Source organism: Aspergillus clavatus, genomic scaffold (genome assembly GCF_000002715.2).
Source record: "Aspergillus clavatus NRRL 1 1099423829802 genomic scaffold, whole genome shotgun sequence".
Taxonomy (NCBI): Eukaryota; Fungi; Ascomycota; class Eurotiomycetes; order Eurotiales; family Aspergillaceae; genus Aspergillus; species Aspergillus clavatus.
The window spans coordinates 624,876-644,032 of NW_001517097.1; the positions used below are offsets into that span (position 1 = coordinate 624,876).

The 19,157-nt window shown below is 51.6% G+C and overlaps 6 protein-coding genes across 6 annotated transcripts, besides 5 other annotated features; 5 read left to right on the forward strand and 1 right to left on the reverse strand.

The window, feature by feature from the left end:
* Window positions 1-623: 623 nt before the first annotated feature.
* Window positions 624-649: a microsatellite.
* Window positions 650-3,183: 2,534 nt separating this feature from the next.
* On the forward strand, window positions 3,184-5,703 carry ACLA_035440 (glycoside hydrolase family 55 protein; the record flags this gene model as incomplete). Its single annotated transcript, XM_001270766.1, has 6 exons — window positions 3,184-3,289; window positions 3,358-3,441; window positions 3,501-3,922; window positions 3,985-4,350; window positions 4,405-4,881; window positions 4,951-5,703. The coding sequence occupies 6 exons, from the start codon at window positions 3,184-3,186 to the stop codon at window positions 5,701-5,703; spliced, it is 2,208 nt and encodes a 735-aa protein (XP_001270767.1).
* A 492-nt stretch (window positions 5,704-6,195) lies between these two features.
* ACLA_035450 (putative DNA photolyase) lies at window positions 6,196-8,099 on the forward strand (the record flags this gene model as incomplete). The annotated part of the gene is made up of 2 exons (XM_001270767.1): window positions 6,196-7,549; window positions 7,612-8,099. The coding sequence occupies 2 exons, from the start codon at window positions 6,196-6,198 to the stop codon at window positions 8,097-8,099; spliced, it is 1,842 nt and encodes a 613-aa protein (XP_001270768.1).
* Window positions 8,100-8,243: 144 nt separating this feature from the next.
* Window positions 8,244-8,289: a microsatellite.
* A 427-nt stretch (window positions 8,290-8,716) lies between these two features.
* ACLA_035460 (DUF3433 domain-containing protein) lies at window positions 8,717-11,308 on the forward strand (the record flags this gene model as incomplete). Its single annotated transcript, XM_001270768.1, has 2 exons — window positions 8,717-8,762; window positions 8,916-11,308. 2 exons carry the CDS (start codon window positions 8,717-8,719, stop codon window positions 11,306-11,308), a joined length of 2,439 nt encoding a protein of 812 aa, XP_001270769.1.
* An 827-nt stretch (window positions 11,309-12,135) lies between these two features.
* ACLA_035470 (Zn(II)2Cys6 transcription factor domain-containing protein) lies at window positions 12,136-13,857 on the forward strand (the record flags this gene model as incomplete). Its single annotated transcript, XM_001270769.1, has 4 exons — window positions 12,136-12,195; window positions 12,251-12,841; window positions 12,902-13,042; window positions 13,102-13,857. 4 exons carry the CDS (start codon window positions 12,136-12,138, stop codon window positions 13,855-13,857), a joined length of 1,548 nt encoding a protein of 515 aa, XP_001270770.1.
* A 320-nt stretch (window positions 13,858-14,177) lies between these two features.
* On the forward strand, window positions 14,178-14,777 carry ACLA_035480 (uncharacterized protein; the record flags this gene model as incomplete). The annotated part of the gene is made up of 1 exon (XM_001270770.1): window positions 14,178-14,777. One exon carries the CDS (start codon window positions 14,178-14,180, stop codon window positions 14,775-14,777), a length of 600 nt encoding a protein of 199 aa, XP_001270771.1.
* Window positions 14,683-14,730: a microsatellite.
* Window positions 14,683-14,731: a microsatellite.
* Window positions 14,778-14,788: 11 nt separating the features above from the next.
* Window positions 14,789-14,809: a microsatellite.
* Window positions 14,810-14,951: 142 nt separating this feature from the next.
* On the reverse strand, window positions 14,952-17,582 carry ACLA_035490 (putative G-patch domain protein; the record flags this gene model as incomplete). Its single annotated transcript, XM_001270771.1, has 7 exons — window positions 14,952-15,992; window positions 16,047-16,393; window positions 16,445-16,505; window positions 16,561-16,763; window positions 16,815-16,890; window positions 17,031-17,353; window positions 17,453-17,582. 7 exons carry the CDS (start codon window positions 17,580-17,582, stop codon window positions 14,952-14,954), a joined length of 2,181 nt encoding a protein of 726 aa, XP_001270772.1.
* Between the last annotated feature and the right edge of the window lie 1,575 nt (window positions 17,583-19,157).

Below are 19,157 nucleotides of genomic sequence, written 5' to 3' on the forward strand. Positions count from 1 at the left end.
TTCTTCTATTTCTTCTGCCTTTTTCTCTCTCTCTTGCTTTCTTTTCTTTCTTTTCGTTTGGATGCCTTCGAAGCGAGCGGGTGGCTGCCTTAGGTGTCGACCCCATCGCCACCTTCTCCTGTCAAAAGTCATCCAAAGCCAATGCTGTCACACTCTGTCTCATCTGTTGACTGTCGCCATCGACTTCAGTTTCAGTTTCCAATCCAATAATAATTCTAATCTACCTTACATCGGAGGCTCCTAAACTATTGCCTCCGTGTCAGTATACCGGTCTTGCCTGGATACCAATCACCAACCCAGTTGCCTAAATTAACTAGACTAAGTGTTCCCTCCCTGACTCTGGTCCTGGTTGTGGCTGAGTCGTCATGCTAATGGGAATCTCTCGCTCCTGCAATAATTTACCTAGGTAGCATATCCTTGTTTCTAGGCAAGGCTCCCTGTTCTTATTCGCTCTACCGCTGACACCATTCTGGTGGATAAAGCTCCACGCACCGAGTGAACTTAGCCGGTCCGCGAAATTACATCGAAGGTCACACAACTCACAAGGAATGCGACTTTGGTCTCGGTAGTGTTGGAAGTTGGAACTCGGTCCTTCCAAGCTTTGGAGTTGGGAAACTCCTCCGCTATCTATCTATCTTCCTATCTATCTTGATGGTCCTGCAAGCGCTGTTTTGCAGAGAGGTCATACCTTCCAGATTACTATTGACTCTCGCATTCGCCTTTAGGGCTAGAAATTCCCGTCCTATGGCAGACTCTCGACTTGCGGATAGACCAGACCAATGCCTACCTGAAGGTTACTTGATGGTCAGCATCATGGCATAGATAATCGATGAACAGATTCGCTGTTGTTCAAGTATCCAGCTAATTGTTCGACCGGCCCTTCTAGTTCTAAGCTCTTTTTCCTTGGTATAAGAGCAAAAAGCTTTCGCGATTAATCATAGCCTGGCCCATCCTTCCCTGGCGCTCTTGACTGGACTGATAGATTTGAGACCACATATTTACGAATGGCGAGTATAAGCAAAGACCTGGAATATTAGAGTGATCTCCTCATTCCTTTGGATGTTTTTAAACTTGTATACTTTTGGCAGAGTCCAGAGCCCAGACTCACAGCATGAAGCTCCACCAAAGGAGTCCTAGTGGAGTTGGACTCCGTACTCCGTCTTCATTATTGGATTAACGGGTCATTTGATGGTGGATCTTCTCCAGACTCCAAAGAATGGGGTCATTCATATCCAGTTGACTCTGACACTACTCGAGAGATGGGTTGCGATCACAGTGTGAAAGAGAAGAGGTCAACTGATCATATATTTCAAAGGATCTTGTGAGGTTTAATCAAATCCCCTGGAAAGAGGCTGTCTAAGAGACTGCGCCGCGGTGCAATATATCTGGCGTCAGTCTTTCATACTACGCAAACATATACAGAACCATCAAAGTGTAATCACTAGCCAGCACTCAGTCAATCTCGTCTTTAGCGCAGCTGGTGTGAACGTAATGATCAATCCCGTCGCATTCCTGTAGGAGCTGTAGGAGTTGGGGGGTGTCCCATCATTATTGACTCGAGACAGAAGCACATGTACAGAATACACTAAGTATGAGGGGTAGACAGACTACCCATGTGACTGTAGAACAAGCACTGACAACTTCATCCTCCGACTAGCATTTGAGCAAATCATAAGGGTGTTACAGCCCGCATCCAAGGCTCGGTTCATTCGAAAGGTACACCAACTGTGTGCATCGACACATCGACACGTCGGACAGCATAGATATATATCCCCGCTGATTTGCCTATTCCTGTCACGTTGACTCCTTTCACGGAAGATAATTATCACCACTCGACCATCTCAGCTTGGCTACACAGACTCGTTCTGAAAAAAGCAAGCAAACTAGATTGAGACTATTACTTTCAAGAGCGAATACCAATTGCCTGCACGCTCTCGACATGCTTGGCTTGTGGAAGGCGTCGTCTTGGCTTCGATCCAGACACGCCTTGGAAGAAGACCAACATCTACTCCTCCCGAAAGAGCGAGATTACAACCTACAGCTGAAGTCAGATAGTTCTTCGGACAGACATGGACGTGCAGCAGAGAGTTTTCAACGACAACGTTACGTGCACTTTGGCATTGGTGGTGCTGGGAACACCCAGAAGTCAGGCATACCTTTTTGACTTCTTTCTTTCCGTTCTGTACCATCGCTATCAATTCTATTGTCTTTGTGCCTCAGCGGATGGATAACATGCATTCTGAACTATACTAATCCCGCGAAATGCAGAGTCTCCCGGCTCGATGTCTGATGAACACGGTCCGACTTGCTTCGCAGCCGAAGGGTCGACGGTTAGCGCAATGCAAGGGGTGCATTCGGGGGCCAGCAAGAGAGACGCACGGTTCAAGGACTGTGTCGAACTTGCTCGCTGACAAACATGAGAGATCAGCTGGCGAAATGAGTTGGAGAGGGAGAATGTCGATTGGAATCGGGGGAAATTGCCGTTTCGTCGATAAGGTAAACATATCAATCGAGAACCTACAGCCGATGGTGTTGTCTGCCCAGGTCAGATCTTGATCGTTGTTTCACAACATCCCATTTCGCAAGCCCAGCTATTCGCCAAAGATTCCACGACCCTGTGCTTGCCTGGTCAGCGTTCTAGATCTACGGATTCCAAATCGAAATTCCAGGTGAATATGGCTGTCGCGATAGCGGAATCCAAACGGCACGTTGGACCCGCATTCAAATATGTTCGACCAGCCTGCATGGTTGGAAGAAACAAACAAGTAAATTGACATTTAATGACGAATCTGCAATAAAGCATCTTCATGGCCATGTTCATTTTGAAGGGTTTCGTTCTAGGAGCTCCATACCCCGACAATTCTTCTTCGTTTCTCTTTATTTTTCTTGTAGTGCTGGTTTGGGGGTGTTTTCCTATGCGGCATGGAAAATAGTAACGAGACTTGCGTGTATCTGTGGTCATCTGTTTGAAGATAAGGCTGCTTGAATATGGCTGTGTTACTCTGTATAGTTGCACTATCAATTCTCTCTAGACATGTTTCGGCAACCACGGGGGGCACAAACTCCAAGGACTTCTTCTTCCCCTCATTATCATATGTCCCTCAACTGCTGTAAGTCTCCTGCGGTCTTGTTAATCTCGCCATCCGACTGACTTCAGCAGAGGGCTTCCATTTCCCGCCCAGGATGACACTCCGCAACCATGGCACAATCCACATACAGCCGTCACTCATCAGCCGGTCCAACAGAGTATCTCCTGTGCAGCTGCAGGAAGCGGATCCTCGGGCTTTTGGTACGAGAAGATAGAGCACAACGGCCAGTCCTCCTTTTTGGGCGTCGATATGAAGAAAAACTATCGAGTATTCCGCAACGTGGTAACGGACTTCCACGCAGATAACACTGGCAAGGATGATTCGGCTGGTGCGATTCAAAATGCGATCGAAGGTATTCCAGTATCCAGGGCAATAATACCGTCAGAACGAACCATGCTGAAAACTAAACAGCAGGAGCATCGAACGGCCCCAAGCGGAATTCTCGAAGCATGGGCACAACAGGCCAACCGGCCATCATTTATCTTCCAGGCGGTACCTATCTGATGCGGAGCAGTCTACAGTTCTACGTGGGGACAGTTTTAGTTGGTAATCCAAAGAACCCACCTGTCTTGAAAGCTGCGCCGGGGTTCTCCAATGATCATATCATCTATGCGAAAGACCCAAATGTGGAGGGTACCAATAACTTCTATATTGGCATCAAGAACATCATCATTGATTCGACCGCGCTGGATCCAGCGCAGAATATCGCCCTTCTTGATTGGACTGTCAGTCAGGCAACACAGTTGGCCAATGTTGTGTTCAACATGCCGACTGGTTCCACTGCCCATATTGGACTGACCACGCAATATGACTATAACAGCAATATCATCTTTGTATGACCGCCTCTGTTTAGATTTCGAATCTTGGGACTAGCCGACTTGCTGACTGGCTGCAGAATGACCTCCGCTTCAATGGCGGTGCTATCGGTATGAAGTTGAGTGGGCAGCAATGGGTATTCAAGAACCTTACCTTCAGTGGAACATCCACTGGCGTGGTGGCCGGAGGAACCAATATTGTCTTTCTGGGATGCCGCTTTGAAAATGGCAATGTTGGTATCGATGCCAGTGGGACATCTGGATCGCTGACCGTTATCGACTCGATTGGTTTTGGTCTGAATGCATTCGTTGTATCCGGCGACTCAGGTAGCGCTGGAAACGCGATTATCTTAGAGAACATTAAGAATAGTGGCGCGACTGTCCGAATGGGCAACAATACAGTGCTCAACGGAGACATGTTGCAGACTTGGGTACACGGTGATATGGTAAGGACTATCCATATTGATGCACTGGGTGGGTGTGAGCTAACAGGATCCGAGTATTCACCTGGAAACGCAAACAAACAACGAGCAGAAGGACAAAGCGTGTCAACGCGAAGAACAGCTGAGCTGTTGATGGGCGGGCAGGATTATTTCACCATGGCACCTCCGACATACAGTGAATACACTGTGGAGCAAGTCCTCAATATCAAGAGTGTTCCAGACAAACCCGTCTACGGCGATGGTGTGACCGATGATACTCAACACATCAATGAAATCCTGGCACAGGCTCGTGACTGCAAAGTTATCTACTTCCCAGCCGGTACATACATCGTTACAGACACCATTCTCGTGCCTGCTGGTCTCCGCGTTGTCGGAGACGCTTTTGCGTCCACCATCAGCGCATCCGGCGCCAAGTTTGCCGATGCCAACGCAGTACGGGTTATGGTTCGCTTTGGTTATCCAGGAGATGTCGGTATTCTCCATGTTAGTGACCTGATGTTCACAGTAGCCGATGTGCTGCCGGGTTGCCAATTAGTGAGTCTGCCGACGAGAAACGGTGCATATCACTGAAGGCTGGGGACATCCTGCTGACTAGTATACTAGGTGGAAGTGAATATTGCAGGCAATAGTCGGGGAGACGTGGGATTCTGGAATACTCATTTCCGCATTGGGGGTGCTGCTGGCAGCCTCGTGGAGACCAAATGTCAAGGCGGACCGGCGGAATGCAAGGCCGCCTGGGGCCTGCTCCGTCTCACCAGTACGTCCTCAGCATACATTGAAAACATGTGGGGATGGACAGCAGACCACGACCTGGACGGCAACCGCAACCAGACCATCGCTACTGGCCGCGGTCTGCTGGTCGAGGCCACCAAAGGCACCTGGCTGGTGGGCACGGGCTTCGAGCACAACACTCTCTACCAATACAACTTCCAACGCGCACGCAACGTCTTCTCTGCCCTGCAGCAGAGCGAGTCGCCCTACTGGCAAGGACCAGGCAACATGCTTGCTCCTGCGCCCTGGGACCAGAGTCTAGTCGCAAGCGACCCGGATTACTCGCATTGCGCCGCGGACGATGCGACCTGTCGCATGGCCCTGTTTGAGCTGATCCAAAACTCGTCCGATCTCTTTCTGTATGGGGGTTGCAACTGGGTCTTCTTCAACAACAAGCAGAATTGCCAGGGCGCGTGTCAGCAGAATGCCATCCGCACGCTAGATTCATCGTCGCTTTTTCTGTACGGGACAAACACGAAGAGTATGGCCAATATGGTTATTAATGGAAACACACCCATTGCCCGGGAGAGTGATAATGCCGGTGGCTGGGGAGGAGTGATTGCGGCTTATTTGTATAGTTCGTGAAAGAGGGGATGTATGCATAATAAGTATGGTATGAGATCGAATCGGAAGATGGCTGGGGAATAAACCGAGTTCTGGTCTGTTAGCTCACCGATACATAATATCACGCCCCTTGACGGAAGTTAGATAGGTAGAGCTGTTAGTTCCTTTCCGTTGTGCTATTTAATGATGCAGCGAAGCCAGAGAGGCAGAACAAAAATCACCGATCACCATCACGATCAGAACATGCATGGACTGCAAAAAGTCTACATCTGGATTTCTTATGGCTCCAACAATGCCTCGACTTTAGAACAAACGCCCTGTTCCTTCATCCCAAACCGAAACAGGTGGTGATGTCATTTAAGCACAGATCGTGGATCAAACTTCATCTCCAGATCGCGATCTCGATCGATACGACCCATCAAAGATCAATAAAAGGAAGCACTTTCAAACCAAAATGTCGCGACAGTTTCACGACAGACTCCCCGAGCCGAACTCCCGACTCCATCCCGCACAATGAAGCCTGTAGTCCTGTACTGGCATCGCACCGACCTCCGACTCCACGACTCGCCCGCCCTCCACGCAGCTCTAGCCCTCAACCCATCCATCTTCATCCCCATCTGGACCTGGGACCCGCACTACGTCTACCGGACCCGCGTTGGGCCCAACCGCTGGAAATTCCTCTTAGAATGCCAATCCGACCTCTCCGCCGCCTACACCACCCTGAACCCCAAGCAGCGACTGTGGGTCGTGCGCGAGGCCCCGCAGTCCGTGCTCCCAAAGCTCTGGAAGAAATGGCAGATAACGCATCTCGTGTTTGAGCAGGACACGGATGCGTACGCGCGGGATCGCGACGAAGCCGTGCTACGGATGGCGCGCGACGCCGGCGTCGAGGTGATTGTCCAGATGGGCCGGACGCTCTTCGACCCGGACGAGCTGGTGCGGAAGAATGGCGGGAAGCCGACGATGAGTATCGCGCAGGTGCAGAAGGCGGCGGAGAAGATCGGGGATGGGACTCCTGCGCAGCCGCTAGAGGCGCCGCAGAGCGTTCCCGATCCCTGGAAGTGGGAGAAGATGGGTTTGGATGGGTTGGGCCAGGATGTGGTTGATGCGCGCCCGGATTTGAATGCGCCGTACCGGACGAGCTCGGATGTGCAGTATAGCGCGCTCATGGGCCCCGGGCGGGACTTTGCTGTTCCTACGATGGAGGAGATTGGGATTGATGGCTCACTGGCACGCTCGCCGCATCGCGGCGGGGAGACGGCGGCGCTGCGCGTGCTGGCGGGTTACATTCAGGACGGGGAGTATGTGGGGACGTTTGAGAAGCCGAAGACGTCGCCGGCCGCATTTGAACCGCAGGCGACAACGCTGCTGTCGCCGCATTTGCATTTCGGGTCGTTGTCTGTGCGGAAGTTCTGGTGGGATGTGCAGGGTGTGTTGCAGCAGCGCAGGAAGCAGAAGAAGGCCAATGCGTCTATTCCGACGAACTTGCCTGGTCAGCTACTGTTTCGTGATATGTACTTCGCGGCGCAGGCGGCAATTGGCCATGCATTTGGCCAGACGCTGGGGAATAAGTACGTGAGGTTCATTGATTGGCATTTGCCGACAAACTACATCACCACCGAGGAGGGCAAGTATCAACCCGACGGGACTTATACCGTCGATTCTTCGGAGGCAGAGAATTGGTTTCGGCGGTGGAAGGAAGGACGCACGGGGTTCCCATGGATCGATGCCCTGATGCGCCAGCTGAAACTGGAGGGCTGGATCCATCATCTGGGGAGACATAGCGTGGCGTGTTTTCTGACTCGGGGCGGCTGTTACGTGAGTTGGGAACGGGGGGCGGAAGTGTTCGAGGACTGGCTGGTTGACCGTAAGTTCTGCTATTCTGTTTTTTTTTTTGCGACAGAGGAAGCTCTTGCTGAGCAGCCATAGATGAAACAGCGTGCAACGTGGGTAACTGGCAATGGCTCTCATGCACCGCATTCTACTCCCAATACTACCACTGCTACTCACCCATCGCGTTCGGCAAGAAATGGGATCCCGAGGGTGAATTTGTTCGGCGATATTGTCCAGAGCTCGCCAATTTCGACAAGAAATACATCTACGAGCCGTGGAAGGCACCTCTGCCTGATCAGAAGAAATGGGGGTGCCGGGTCACAGGAGACGGCAGTGGGAGCGATGATTCGAAGCACGAGGGACTAGCAGTATACCCAAAACCGATGTTCGATTTCGACGAAAGAAGACGGATATGTCTGGACGGTATGAAACATGCGTATAGTATCGGCCTGCATGGAGACGATCCAGAGGTGAGGGATGGGGCATGGAAGGAGATGTTTGGAGTAGAAGGTGGCTCTGGAGATATCAAGGATATCATGGGAGGTGGCAAGCTGAGAAAGAGACAGAAACTAGATGCCGACTGAGCTGTGCAAATATGAACTAACTATATTACTCGATATCTACCTTGAACTGTTCTCCTTTGTGATCTTGTCCATCATCCATGCTGGCTCAGGCCGCAATCCATCTTGGGCGGAGACTGCAGTGTTCGGCTTGAATAATCCCCAACTCAACCTCAACCACAACAACAACAACAACACCACCACCACTAACAGCCGACCTTTTTGAACTAAACCATCATGCAAGTTCATCATCCAACCGGATCCAACCATAAAATTCCAAGATCCCAATCATCTTCAGCCATGTCAGACTCGAATCAGTTGTTCCTGATCGACTGTTTCCCGAGGTCAAGTCACACCGTCCAGGTGGCTGGGATGAGGAGGCTGGGGAGTCTTTCTTTGTTGACTCCGAAAGTCCAACCACCCAAGCCGATACCCAATATCCACAGTACAGACATGACAGCCTCCTTGCCCCATGGCAATCTTTGATTAATTGTTCTCCTCCCTCGCGTGGGTGTTATTCTTTGCCGTTGTCAAGGTCGAGTCCCTGCGTCGTTGGACCGCCCCAGGGTGTCTCACTGCCTGCGAGTGCCAGTTCACCGCATATATACCTTGACTTGGTTGTCCAGACGGGTACAGGCATCATGAATTTTCCGGGCTCTGGGAATGTGAGTCTCAGAACCGTCAGTTGTAAGTAGATAAAAACCGAGAGGCAAGTGAGATGTATCATATCTCATGTTTCACAACCTTGTCTTCTCTTCCTCACCAACCCTCTCATTATCTCATATTTCCAATCGGTCAAGTAGGATAAAGAGGCTGCGGAATACTGACGGTTCCTCACAGCAAGCAGACCACAATTGTTTCGGACCGAGTCTCAACAGTCTATTGCTGCATCGGACGATTACTATTCCTTCTCGGATCGCACGACATCCTCCAGTTCCAGATCTCCAAGTGCGGGTAGTCGGCTTACCGTTCAGCGGTATGCCACACCGAATTCACACCCTGTCTCGAATTCATCGTCTCCCGCGGTCTCTCGAACGCATCTAGGCCCCAATATGGCTGGTTCTCGATCGCAGCATTCCATTCTGGGCCCATCTCGGGGTAAGAATGTGCCCTCCACCACTGATATGCCAGCTGGGTCAACTCGACACCTGCCAAACGACAGTTATGCCGGTCGCTCCCCAACACCTGGAATGGACGACTCGCCTTACATCCGTTTCGCTATCAACCAACTCTCGCGAGATGATGAGCCGAGGCCTGACTCAAGGCAGAGTTCCATCACCAGTGTTGATTATCCAGCACAGCCGCTCATGTGGGATGAAGGCTTGGGCCAATTCACTCGGTCGCCCAAGCCAAAAAAGAGCTCCCTACGGCCGTCAGAGGAGCATTTACGTCCCGACAGATTTCCTTTGAATTCAGTCGATCCAGAAGCATTTGTTGCGGTCGATTCTCCAGATGATAGCCTGCTATACCCGTCCCTAACCTACATGCCAGTTGTATTACGGCCGTGGGCGCTAGCTCTGATCATTCTTTGTTCCCTGCTCATGATTGCTGGTGTTGTCTTTTGCAATGTCTGGTCCCAGCGACATCAAGGGCTCTGGGATTACAATGGACAGGGAGGCCCCCGGTATTTCGTCGTGCAATTCCTCCCGCAGATACTGGCAGCTCTTATTACGATTTGGACCTTTGTGATCCAGGCGGCTGTGTATCGTGTGATGCCTTTTCTGATCATGGCCGCTGAGAAACAACAAGATCGCGTGATACAACGGCTTCCAGTCCTGTCGCGGAATTTCCTGCTTCCGGACCTGTCCTATTTCAGCCACGGGGAGCCCTTGGTTGGGATTTCTCTGTTTGCAATCTGGCTGTCCAATCTGATCACGTTACCACTGCTAGGCTCTTTCTTTCAAGCAAAGTGGTATCGGATTGATGGGGAGGGACAGTGGCGGTGGAATGCAGTCATTGCTGTGGGGTGGACACTCGTTGCTCTGTACGGGGTGCTAGTTATCGGCCTGATGGCGCTCCTGGTCCGCTTTGTGCGGACATGGTCGGGGTTGATGTGGGATCCTGTCAGCCTGGCTGATTTGATCCCTATCATCCAACGATCGAATGTTCTACACGACTTTGAACATTCCGAAACGGTGACGGATGTTGGCGAGACTCTTCCCCTTAGAGTACTCAGGCTAGGATACTGGCGAGTCTCGAACCACACTGAAGCGTTCTATGGGATTGGCGAGGTCGACGCTCCAATCCGGAATCCATCCCTGCATCACACGGAGAAGACCCGTGAGAAACAGCCGCATGGGCTTTCAACCGTTGCCGTTGATGTCGAGAGACAGAACTTGCATGCGGGCGATAACCCCGAACATCAGTTATATTCTCAGGCCGTCCGTCATCGTTGGACACCTTGGTTTTTGAAGGACACCTGTGTGGTGGCGTGGACAGTCATCATTGGCGCGCTCTTCATTGCCTTTGTGCTCGTCAGCTTTATCCATGATGCCATTCAAGGTGGATTCCCTCCACGCTTGCCAACGCTACCATCGACAGGCGCCTTCTCGTCCTCCAATTTCCTGTACAGTTTGGTTCCTGCATTTATCGGAAACATTCTCTTCCTCGCCTGGCAACCTGTCGATGTCTACTTCCGAGCATTGCAACCATTCGCTGCTCTCTCCTCTCCAGATGGTGCGCGTGCAGAGCAGAGTCTGCTCCTCGGATACCCTGCCTCCTTCCCTCTCCTGGTAACTGTGCAGGCCGTCCTCAACAAACATTACAAGGTGGCTTGGATCTCTTTGATGGGTATCGTCTCGGCTGCCCTTCCAATCTTGGCCGGGGGCGTCTTCATCGCTCTTTGGTATCCTTCTCACGACGAAGTGAGGATTGCCGCGTTGATGCCGGCTTTCTATGCGCTGGTTGCCTTTTGCGCTTTATACACCGTCTCTTTTCTGTGTATTTGGCCTCGACGACGCCGCCATCTCCCCCACGATATCAGTACTTTGGCCGACCAGATGAGCTTTGTCTACCAAAGTCCCCTGCTCGCGGATAGCTTACTTCGAGAACCTAGGAGCAAGGCGGACCTTGTTACTCGATTGGTCACAGCGGCCCCAGGAGATCGCGAATATCCATTATACGGCTTTGGGATCTACGTTGGCCGCGATGGAAAAGAGCATCTTGGAATTGATCGATTTCGACGACCAGGTCGATCCGATATGCTCATTACAACAGGGACAGTGAAACACTGATCTCATGTTTCCGTCTCAAATCGCCCCCACCCCTTGGCCTCGAATTGCCTGATCAAGATCTTCTCCCACCCATGTACTCTTCTAGCGACATTTTTGTGCAACAAATCTTCTCTTCTTCCGACGGTGTTATGGCTTCTCTATGATACTACGACTGACATCTGATGTATGGAATGTTCCTTACGAAAACGACTGGATGCACTGATGATAGTGACGATATATGTTTTGATATGGTTATTTGCTCTTTGCTTTCTCCTATTAGCGATGTTCTGGTGTTTCTCTATCTGTATACAGTCTACTCCAACTTTTACCCCTGTCCTTTGATGAAGCACGACCCCGGGATTGTCATTATGATAATGTTTTCAATATGGGATTATTGATCAGCAATGGGCTGTCAAGTGCCATCGAATAAATAGATTTGGTCAAATGATATCATGTGATTGTATCTTATCTTGATAAGATCTGGACACGTGCTCAACCACCACGATTAGGATGTTTTAGGATTAGTCGACAATTGACTCCAAGGCTCCCAGGGTCAACTTATCCAGAGTCCATCGGTTTACTCGTATAGCGGCTAGAAGCTTTCAATATGACCTTTCATGTCCTAGCTATTCTGTAACAGTACTGCATATCTGGGAGACTGTCAGAAGCCTAGAAATGGATCCTCTTACTTGCTACACGGACTTGAGCTTGGCTACCTTTACACCTATCAACCAGACTTAACCTTGATTCGCCGACGGCTTGCTCACTCTATTCACGTAATCGGCATCTGTTAGCTGGAAATCCTGCCCATAGACGCCCGGTAACCCCTTATACTGCGACCAGCAACTATGGTATATGGCGGGAAACCAAGCACAGGCTGCCAGAACTGTCGACAACGACACATCAAGGTATGCATCATGCCATGCTATCCTTGTGCAAACCAGAATCAGCTAACTGCTGTAGTGTGATGAAACGCGCCCAGCATGCAAAGCTTGCCTCCGGACAGGCCGGACTTGTCCGGGATACAAGCACCCGTTCGATGTCGTGCTGCGAGAGCGCACGGCCTTCCAGCGCAAGAAGAACAATGCCGCTGCAGGGAAATCCTCCGATAGAGCCGGGGACAACGCAGCGGTGCCAGCCCCATCGCCGTCCTCATCAGCCCCAACCGGGGCATTACTACCTGCGGCTCCAATCTCGCCTGTCAGGCTCAATCCTGGGATTCCGCGCCGGGTGAACCCGCAGCTGGAAGCTACGGTGACTTCGCTATTCTTCGGCTCGTACATGTATCTGCCCAAGGATCCGCAATTAAAGATCGGCTTCATGGAACTGGTGCCGCTGTTCTACTCGACGACGAACTTCGGATCGCATTTGCACCTTGCCTCGTTGGCTGTCGCGTTCCGCTCGGTTGCTGCGTGGACGGGCCATCGGCCTTTGCTGCACTATTCCGAGCAGTTCTTCGTGAGAGCGCTGGCGAGAACTCGTGTTGCTCTGCAAGGAGTAGAGGAGAATCCAGATGCGATGTTGATGACGGTGCTGTTGCTTTCAACGTTTGAGGTGAGTACGAACGCTGTATCTTTGGATGGTCGTAAATGTGGTCTAATAAAGAAATTTCAGCAACTCGCTGCCTTGAAAGAACGGAGGACACCAACAAAGGCTCACCTGGCTGGAGCCATTGCCTTGCTGAATACCCAGGGGGCTCAGCGGAAAGAATCTCCTTTCTATGCGGTTTTGTCGCATGCTGTTCAAACTCAGGTTGTAAGTTCTTGGGTTTGAGGTCTGGTTGCGTTGTTTCTATAAAGCTGACTGGATCGTAGGTCAGATCAGCCATGGGGCTGGGGCACCCGATGATCCAAGTCCCGGAGCGATGGCCTCGGTTATCCTCTACGGATCAAACTGGCCCATGGAAATTGACCGTCGCGGCATCGGAGATTGTTGGTCTCAAAGTGGCCTGGGAGGGACTTGCATCATCCCCGAAAGCGCACGACCACGATGAAATCCGCAAGGTCCTGTCTCTAGCCATTAGAGTGGACTCCCAACTGGCTGCTTGGCCCGACTCGGTTCCCCCACGCTGGACTCCAGTCCCAGCATCTTACATCCCGCAATCCGTGCGCGAGGCAGGCATCTTCCAAGATCGATGTGACTGCTACCTAGATATCTGGGTCGCCTCTACCTGGAATCTCTACCGCGACTCGCGAATCGTGGTGCATAATACCATCCTTGACTGTCTCCGCTTACTTGTCGGAGATGAAGCCGACGAGACCCAGGCCGCACTCGCAACGATCCAATCGCTCGCTACGGACATTTGCGCATCAATCCCGTTCTTCCTGGGCAACCAGACGAAAGCCGTCGTGATGGATCCCCTCAGAGTCGAGTTTCCCGGGGTGGATGGAAAACCTGCATCGTTATCGCACCGAAAAGGCGCTCCCCTGCTGGGCGGATGGTTTGCCATGTCGTATCTGTATAATCTCTGCTCACCGAGACTTGGGTTGCACGGTGACCAGTTGGCGTGGATTAAAGGGCAGATGCAGCGGGTTATGCGGATATACACTCATGACGGGCGTCTTTTCTAGTTAGTCATAGCAAATAATAATAGACACCGTACTCCGGTACCAAACTAGACGATATCATTGCTTAGAAATCATCTCGACGCTCAAGCGCCCCAGCACTGACACGAAAAGTCACATGACTCGGAGCAAATGTCTAACTCCGAGATATCTCCAACCAAGAAGCCCCAGAATCAACAGAGCCTGAATCACATCAACATCTCAATCTCATCCTTCTATAATCTATCCACTCTTTTGTCCACACGTGCAGCAGACCATCCTCACAGTCCCCCTTCAAGACCCAATCAAAACACCAAAACCCAACATCCTACCAAACAAACCTCCCAATGCTCCTCTCCTCCCTCTTCAACCGGGCCGCAAGCCCCAGCGCCGACCCCAGCGACACTCAAAACCCACCTTCCTCCTCACCAACAAGCACAACCACAACCAACCCACCCCCGAACCTCCCACGGCACTACACGAACCTCAAACTGCTCTTCGGCGGGGTAACGTTCTTCGCGCTCTCTGTGCTCGTGACGCGGCGGGCGTTCACGAAGCGCGTGCTCGCGTGCCGCCCGCCGTACTACACGGCGTCCGTGTACCACCAGCCGCCGGCGAACGGGGCGGGGGATGCATTTGAGGCGCTGAGCCTGGCGACGCTGAATGTGTGTTCGTTTGCGATGATGGCGACGGGGGGCGTGCTGTATGCGCTGGACGTGGCGAGTTTGGAGGATATGCGGCGGTATGTGAAGAAGGAGATGGGGGAGGGGACGGTGCGGGATGAGGCGGTGGAGAAGGAGGTGGAGCAGTGGGTTGAGAAGGTGCTGGGGGAGAAGTTTGGGGTGGAGTTGAAGAAGGAGAAGGAGAAGGAGAAGGAGAAGGAAAGGGCGAGGGAGAAGGATGTGGTTGTGAGTGAGAGTGAGGGTGGAGGGAACGGGGAGAAGTAGATAGTTTTATGGGCATGGCATGGCATGGCATGTCTGTGTATAAAACCCGTGCATGTTGAATTCGTATCCTCTACTCCTGTATTATAGTCATCTCATGAGTCATGAATTACCACTTCTCATATCATTTGTTCCGTTCAAGGCTATGGTACATGAGACAGTACTCCCGAGTTCGCCCTACTTGTCCAGTTGCTCGTAGCGTTGTCGCGCCGTCTGTCTCGTCTTCTCTAAGAATTCGTCGTACCGATTGCGTGTGTTGCGTCCTGCTTCCTCGACTGCATCGCCCAGCTTACTTCCCTGCGCCCCCAGTCCGACTCCCTGGGCGTAGATCTCGGTGGCAATGGGAGCAGTCACGCCAGTACCCTGCGCACCCAGTCCGGAGCCTGCAGACCAGCCCATCTTACTAAGGAGCGAGGCGCCCTTCGATGTCGTCTCCACCGCCGGTTCATCTTCCTCCTTCGGGGCCGCGGCCGGCTTGCTCTTCGCCGTCGTCCGAGACCTGCCAAAGGCCTGTCGCCGTTCCTTCGCACGGTCTCTATACTCTGGAGTAGGCTGGACAATGCCATGTTTGATGAGCTTGCCCATTGCTTTGGTCTTCAAGTCCTCATTCTGGAGGTTCTCCCGATGCAACTGGCTGAGTCGTTCGTGTCTGTTGACATCTGCAGAGCTCTTGAATTGCCGCATGCACAGATAACAGCAGTTCCTATTCAGATCCGCGTATGACTGTGCTGGGGGTGCAGTTGATTCAGCAGGCGATCCATTGTTTTCCAATGCGGTTTCGCCCCCTTTCTCATCGCCCTCTTTGCGCTGGATACCATGCAGCTCAGCATGGCGATTGCTCCAGAACTGTAGGTGTGACGGTACTGCAAGTTTCTTAGGCGCTGCACTCGCTGGAATCTCCGCCTTTCGCTTCTTGGCCTTGTCCGCATCCTTTGCGCTCTTTGCATCCCTTTCAGCTTGACCTTGGCCAGACGAACTCTGGTTGCCATCTAAATCTTTGGTTGACACTGTTAACTCCGACACATATGCTTCTTCGTCCCAGTACATAAGCTTCAAGGATGGGTTGCTGAGAGGACTAAAAGTGAACTGGTCTGTGCTCGCCGAGGGATTGATAACGGGCACAAATACACCAGCGTGAATGTAGCTTACAAGCACAGGCTTAGACGAGATCGTAAACTTCTCAAACGAATGAAGTCGCGCAACGGCTGCTTGGGCGTCCTAGGTGACTGTCAGTATGCTTTAGCAATTGAGGTGAAAGACAGGTTCAAGTACCTGAACAGTAGCGAATTCGGCAAATCCATAGCGCCAGCTCTCGTTGCTTCGACGGTCTCTGACCAGCAGCACACGGCGGATAGAACCATCTCTAGCCCCCAGGTTCGCGTCGCCGGTTGTAGATGCCACCTTAGCCCCTTTCTTATGAGTCCCTGAAGAGCCATCTGCATTGGGAGAAGGCCTGTATAGCTTAGCAACGCCCTTGGCTAGAAGCTCTTCTGTGACCGAGGGCTCAAGTCCTCGGAATAGAAGAAATTGTGATGGCTGATTGTCCGCAGCTGCGTCATTGTCGCCATTGTTCTCAACCTTCGGCGCAGCAATTCCTGGGGGGCCCGCGGGACCAGCCTCTACTGCTTGTCAGAAAGACAGCATCGATTGGGTTGACAAGGAAGACCTACCGGGTCGAGGTGCTTGGCAGCGAAAACACTTATAGCGAGTCGAGTAGTTGACAATAGTGCACTGCAACCACCCACATTAGCTCAGTCCGCTGGGCGTTACCCTGTCTGCTACTTACCATCTTGCATGTCCAATCACCCTCAGCCCTGGCACGAGTGCGATCTTCCCGCTCACGGCTATATGCAATGCGAACTTTTGTGCCTCGGTCATTCTGAGTAGCATCCGGTCCGTGTAGATAAATGGAAGGAAAATTGCGTTCTAGGAAGTCGCGCGAAAAGTCGAGATTCCGGAATCTGAGGAAGCCGAGTTGGCGAGATTTTTCTAGAAATGTCAGAAAACTTATCGAACCAGAACTCAAGGACGCGAACCTACTGGTCTGCCGATCACGAATCACTCGAACTTCTTCCAGCCCTTCGACATAATAAAAGTCTCTCAACTCATTCGATATCTGTTCAACACGTCGACCGGAGGACACCCGGTGACATGCATATCTCAGCCTCTTGCCATCAAGAACGAATTTATAGGATGAAGCGCAGCGCGAAAACTCCAGATGGAAGAATGCTTCAAGAGGGGAGGGAGTTGTCCAACGTCTTCTTCCACCATATCCACCGGCAATCCGTCCATCATGACCTCTCTGCTTTCTTGACCGTAGTATGGCTGGTGACTGCGCCGAGGGCTGCGACTGCGGCTGCGACTGTAGCTTCGACTTGGGCTGTACCCCGGCGAACGGTACCCTTCCCGATCGCGATCTCGGTAGCCTGGCCTGCCTCGCCGAGGGGGGGATCTTGACGATCGCCGACGATACTCATCGCGGTCGCCCCTTCGATAATGAGATCTAGAATCTAGTTGATCTCTGGAATGGTCGCCTCTTCGATCCCCGGCCGGGCCTCGCGGAGGAGAATACTGGTGTTCTATTGTCCCCAAGCCATGTCAGCCACATATTCTTCTATCGAAGATCTCGGTCGAAGAAGAATCCAGTCTGTTATCCGTGCGGGGGAAGAGAGCGTTACCACCAGGCGAACGAGATCGGGAAGGCGTACGGTCATCGTACATCCGGCCGTCCCGATCATCACGGCGGGGATAAGGCCGGTGTGGCGCTCCAGGGGGAAATCTGTTCTCGTCCGGATTAAGATGAGACATGATGACGCGAGCTAGGAATTATGATGGTGGTTTGGAGTCGGATTGATGAGATGCGGACAATTGATACAAGCAATCGGCAGAATAATAGACCGCCTTCTGTCTTTGAAAATCGTTCGAATTACATGATCGGGGCTGGTTCGTATAGAACTCCCATTTGAGTGACGAGCTCTTTTCCCTAGTCTATGTATGACATTGGAATCCCGACTTGATCGTGTAGACGATTGCTAACGTCCTCTGTTGCAGAGCGGGCTTATCTTTGCACCCAAACTACCTTGATGATTACAGGATTGCCATTTCTTGAGAAAAGCATGTGCCCTGCGGATTGACTGTGTGGAAGATGTCCAATCCTATCCTAGTATACCTTGCGCGACAAATTTGCCTGCGGCTACTGAGTTGCTCACATCTAGCGAGAGGGTGATTCAACCCATATATCAGTGGTATTGGAAGCTTGGAAGACGATGGGCAATGAAGCCGGCGCGGGTTGTTTCTTGTACAACCAGAAATGAAGTGAAGTACAGATTCAGTGAGTCACTCCCCACACATGGACAAAGATCATATCAATCAATGAGTTGGGAGGTCGGGCAGAGAAGCGCCAAACTGAGAAAGCCTTGTCTGCCTTTTTCTAAAATGGTTAGACATTGAGAGAACTGTAGGGGAACCGGCTTTTATCTTGATCACTGATACGAACATTCAGCTAAGCAGAAGACAGTCAATAATTTGATAGGCTTAGTTTAGCGATACGATAGATCGCGTTGGTTTCCACATCAATCCCAGCTGTCTACAACAGAGCGCCCGAGAAAATGGGTATGTGACCAAGAGTAGGGATTGCCCGAGCGATTGTTTCCTACAGAATTTGAGTCGGGAGAGAATGAGCGAGCAAGTCAGATGGAAGATTGTAGTCGAACTGCCACCAGGCGAACACTCGCGGCACGGCTGGGTTCTCTGGAGGAACCTGATTCTTGACAACGTTGACTTAGTGTTGACAGTGGCTTGGTGGCTTAGCTCTGCGTATCAAGCTGATGGGTACCTGACAGTCAGGCACATGATTGTGGATCGACGTTGGGGATTCATTGCTTTTTCTTCTGCATGCCATTAGGCACATCAGGTACGGCCGTACGAGTATTGGGCTAGAGCTGCTAGCAGCTCATGGTTGATCAGGAACCAAGCTCGACCACCTTGGTTTGCAGGGATTATGGTAGGTCCAAAAAATACCGCGGAGAAAATCAATTGAATAAGCACCAATCTACATGCTGCAATGACAGAGAATGGAGGTTGTTGTTAGTGTGCTGAGAAAGCCGTTTGAACCACGATCTAGACACAAGTGGAGGTGGAATGATGGGAGCTTCGGAGAGCTTCCAAGAGCTCGCCAGCTGATTTCCTAGTCGGGAATCGTAAGCGAGATCACGTGCAGCTGGTCTTACGTTACGCGGCATCAAGGCAGCAACGGCCGACCACATCAAGTCGATATCAAACTGATTCCACTGTAGATCCAAGTTAATTCAATTGATAACCAACGCCTGATAGACGATCTCTCTATCCCCGGCCCTAAGTGACTGTTTGTAAATACAGTGTCAA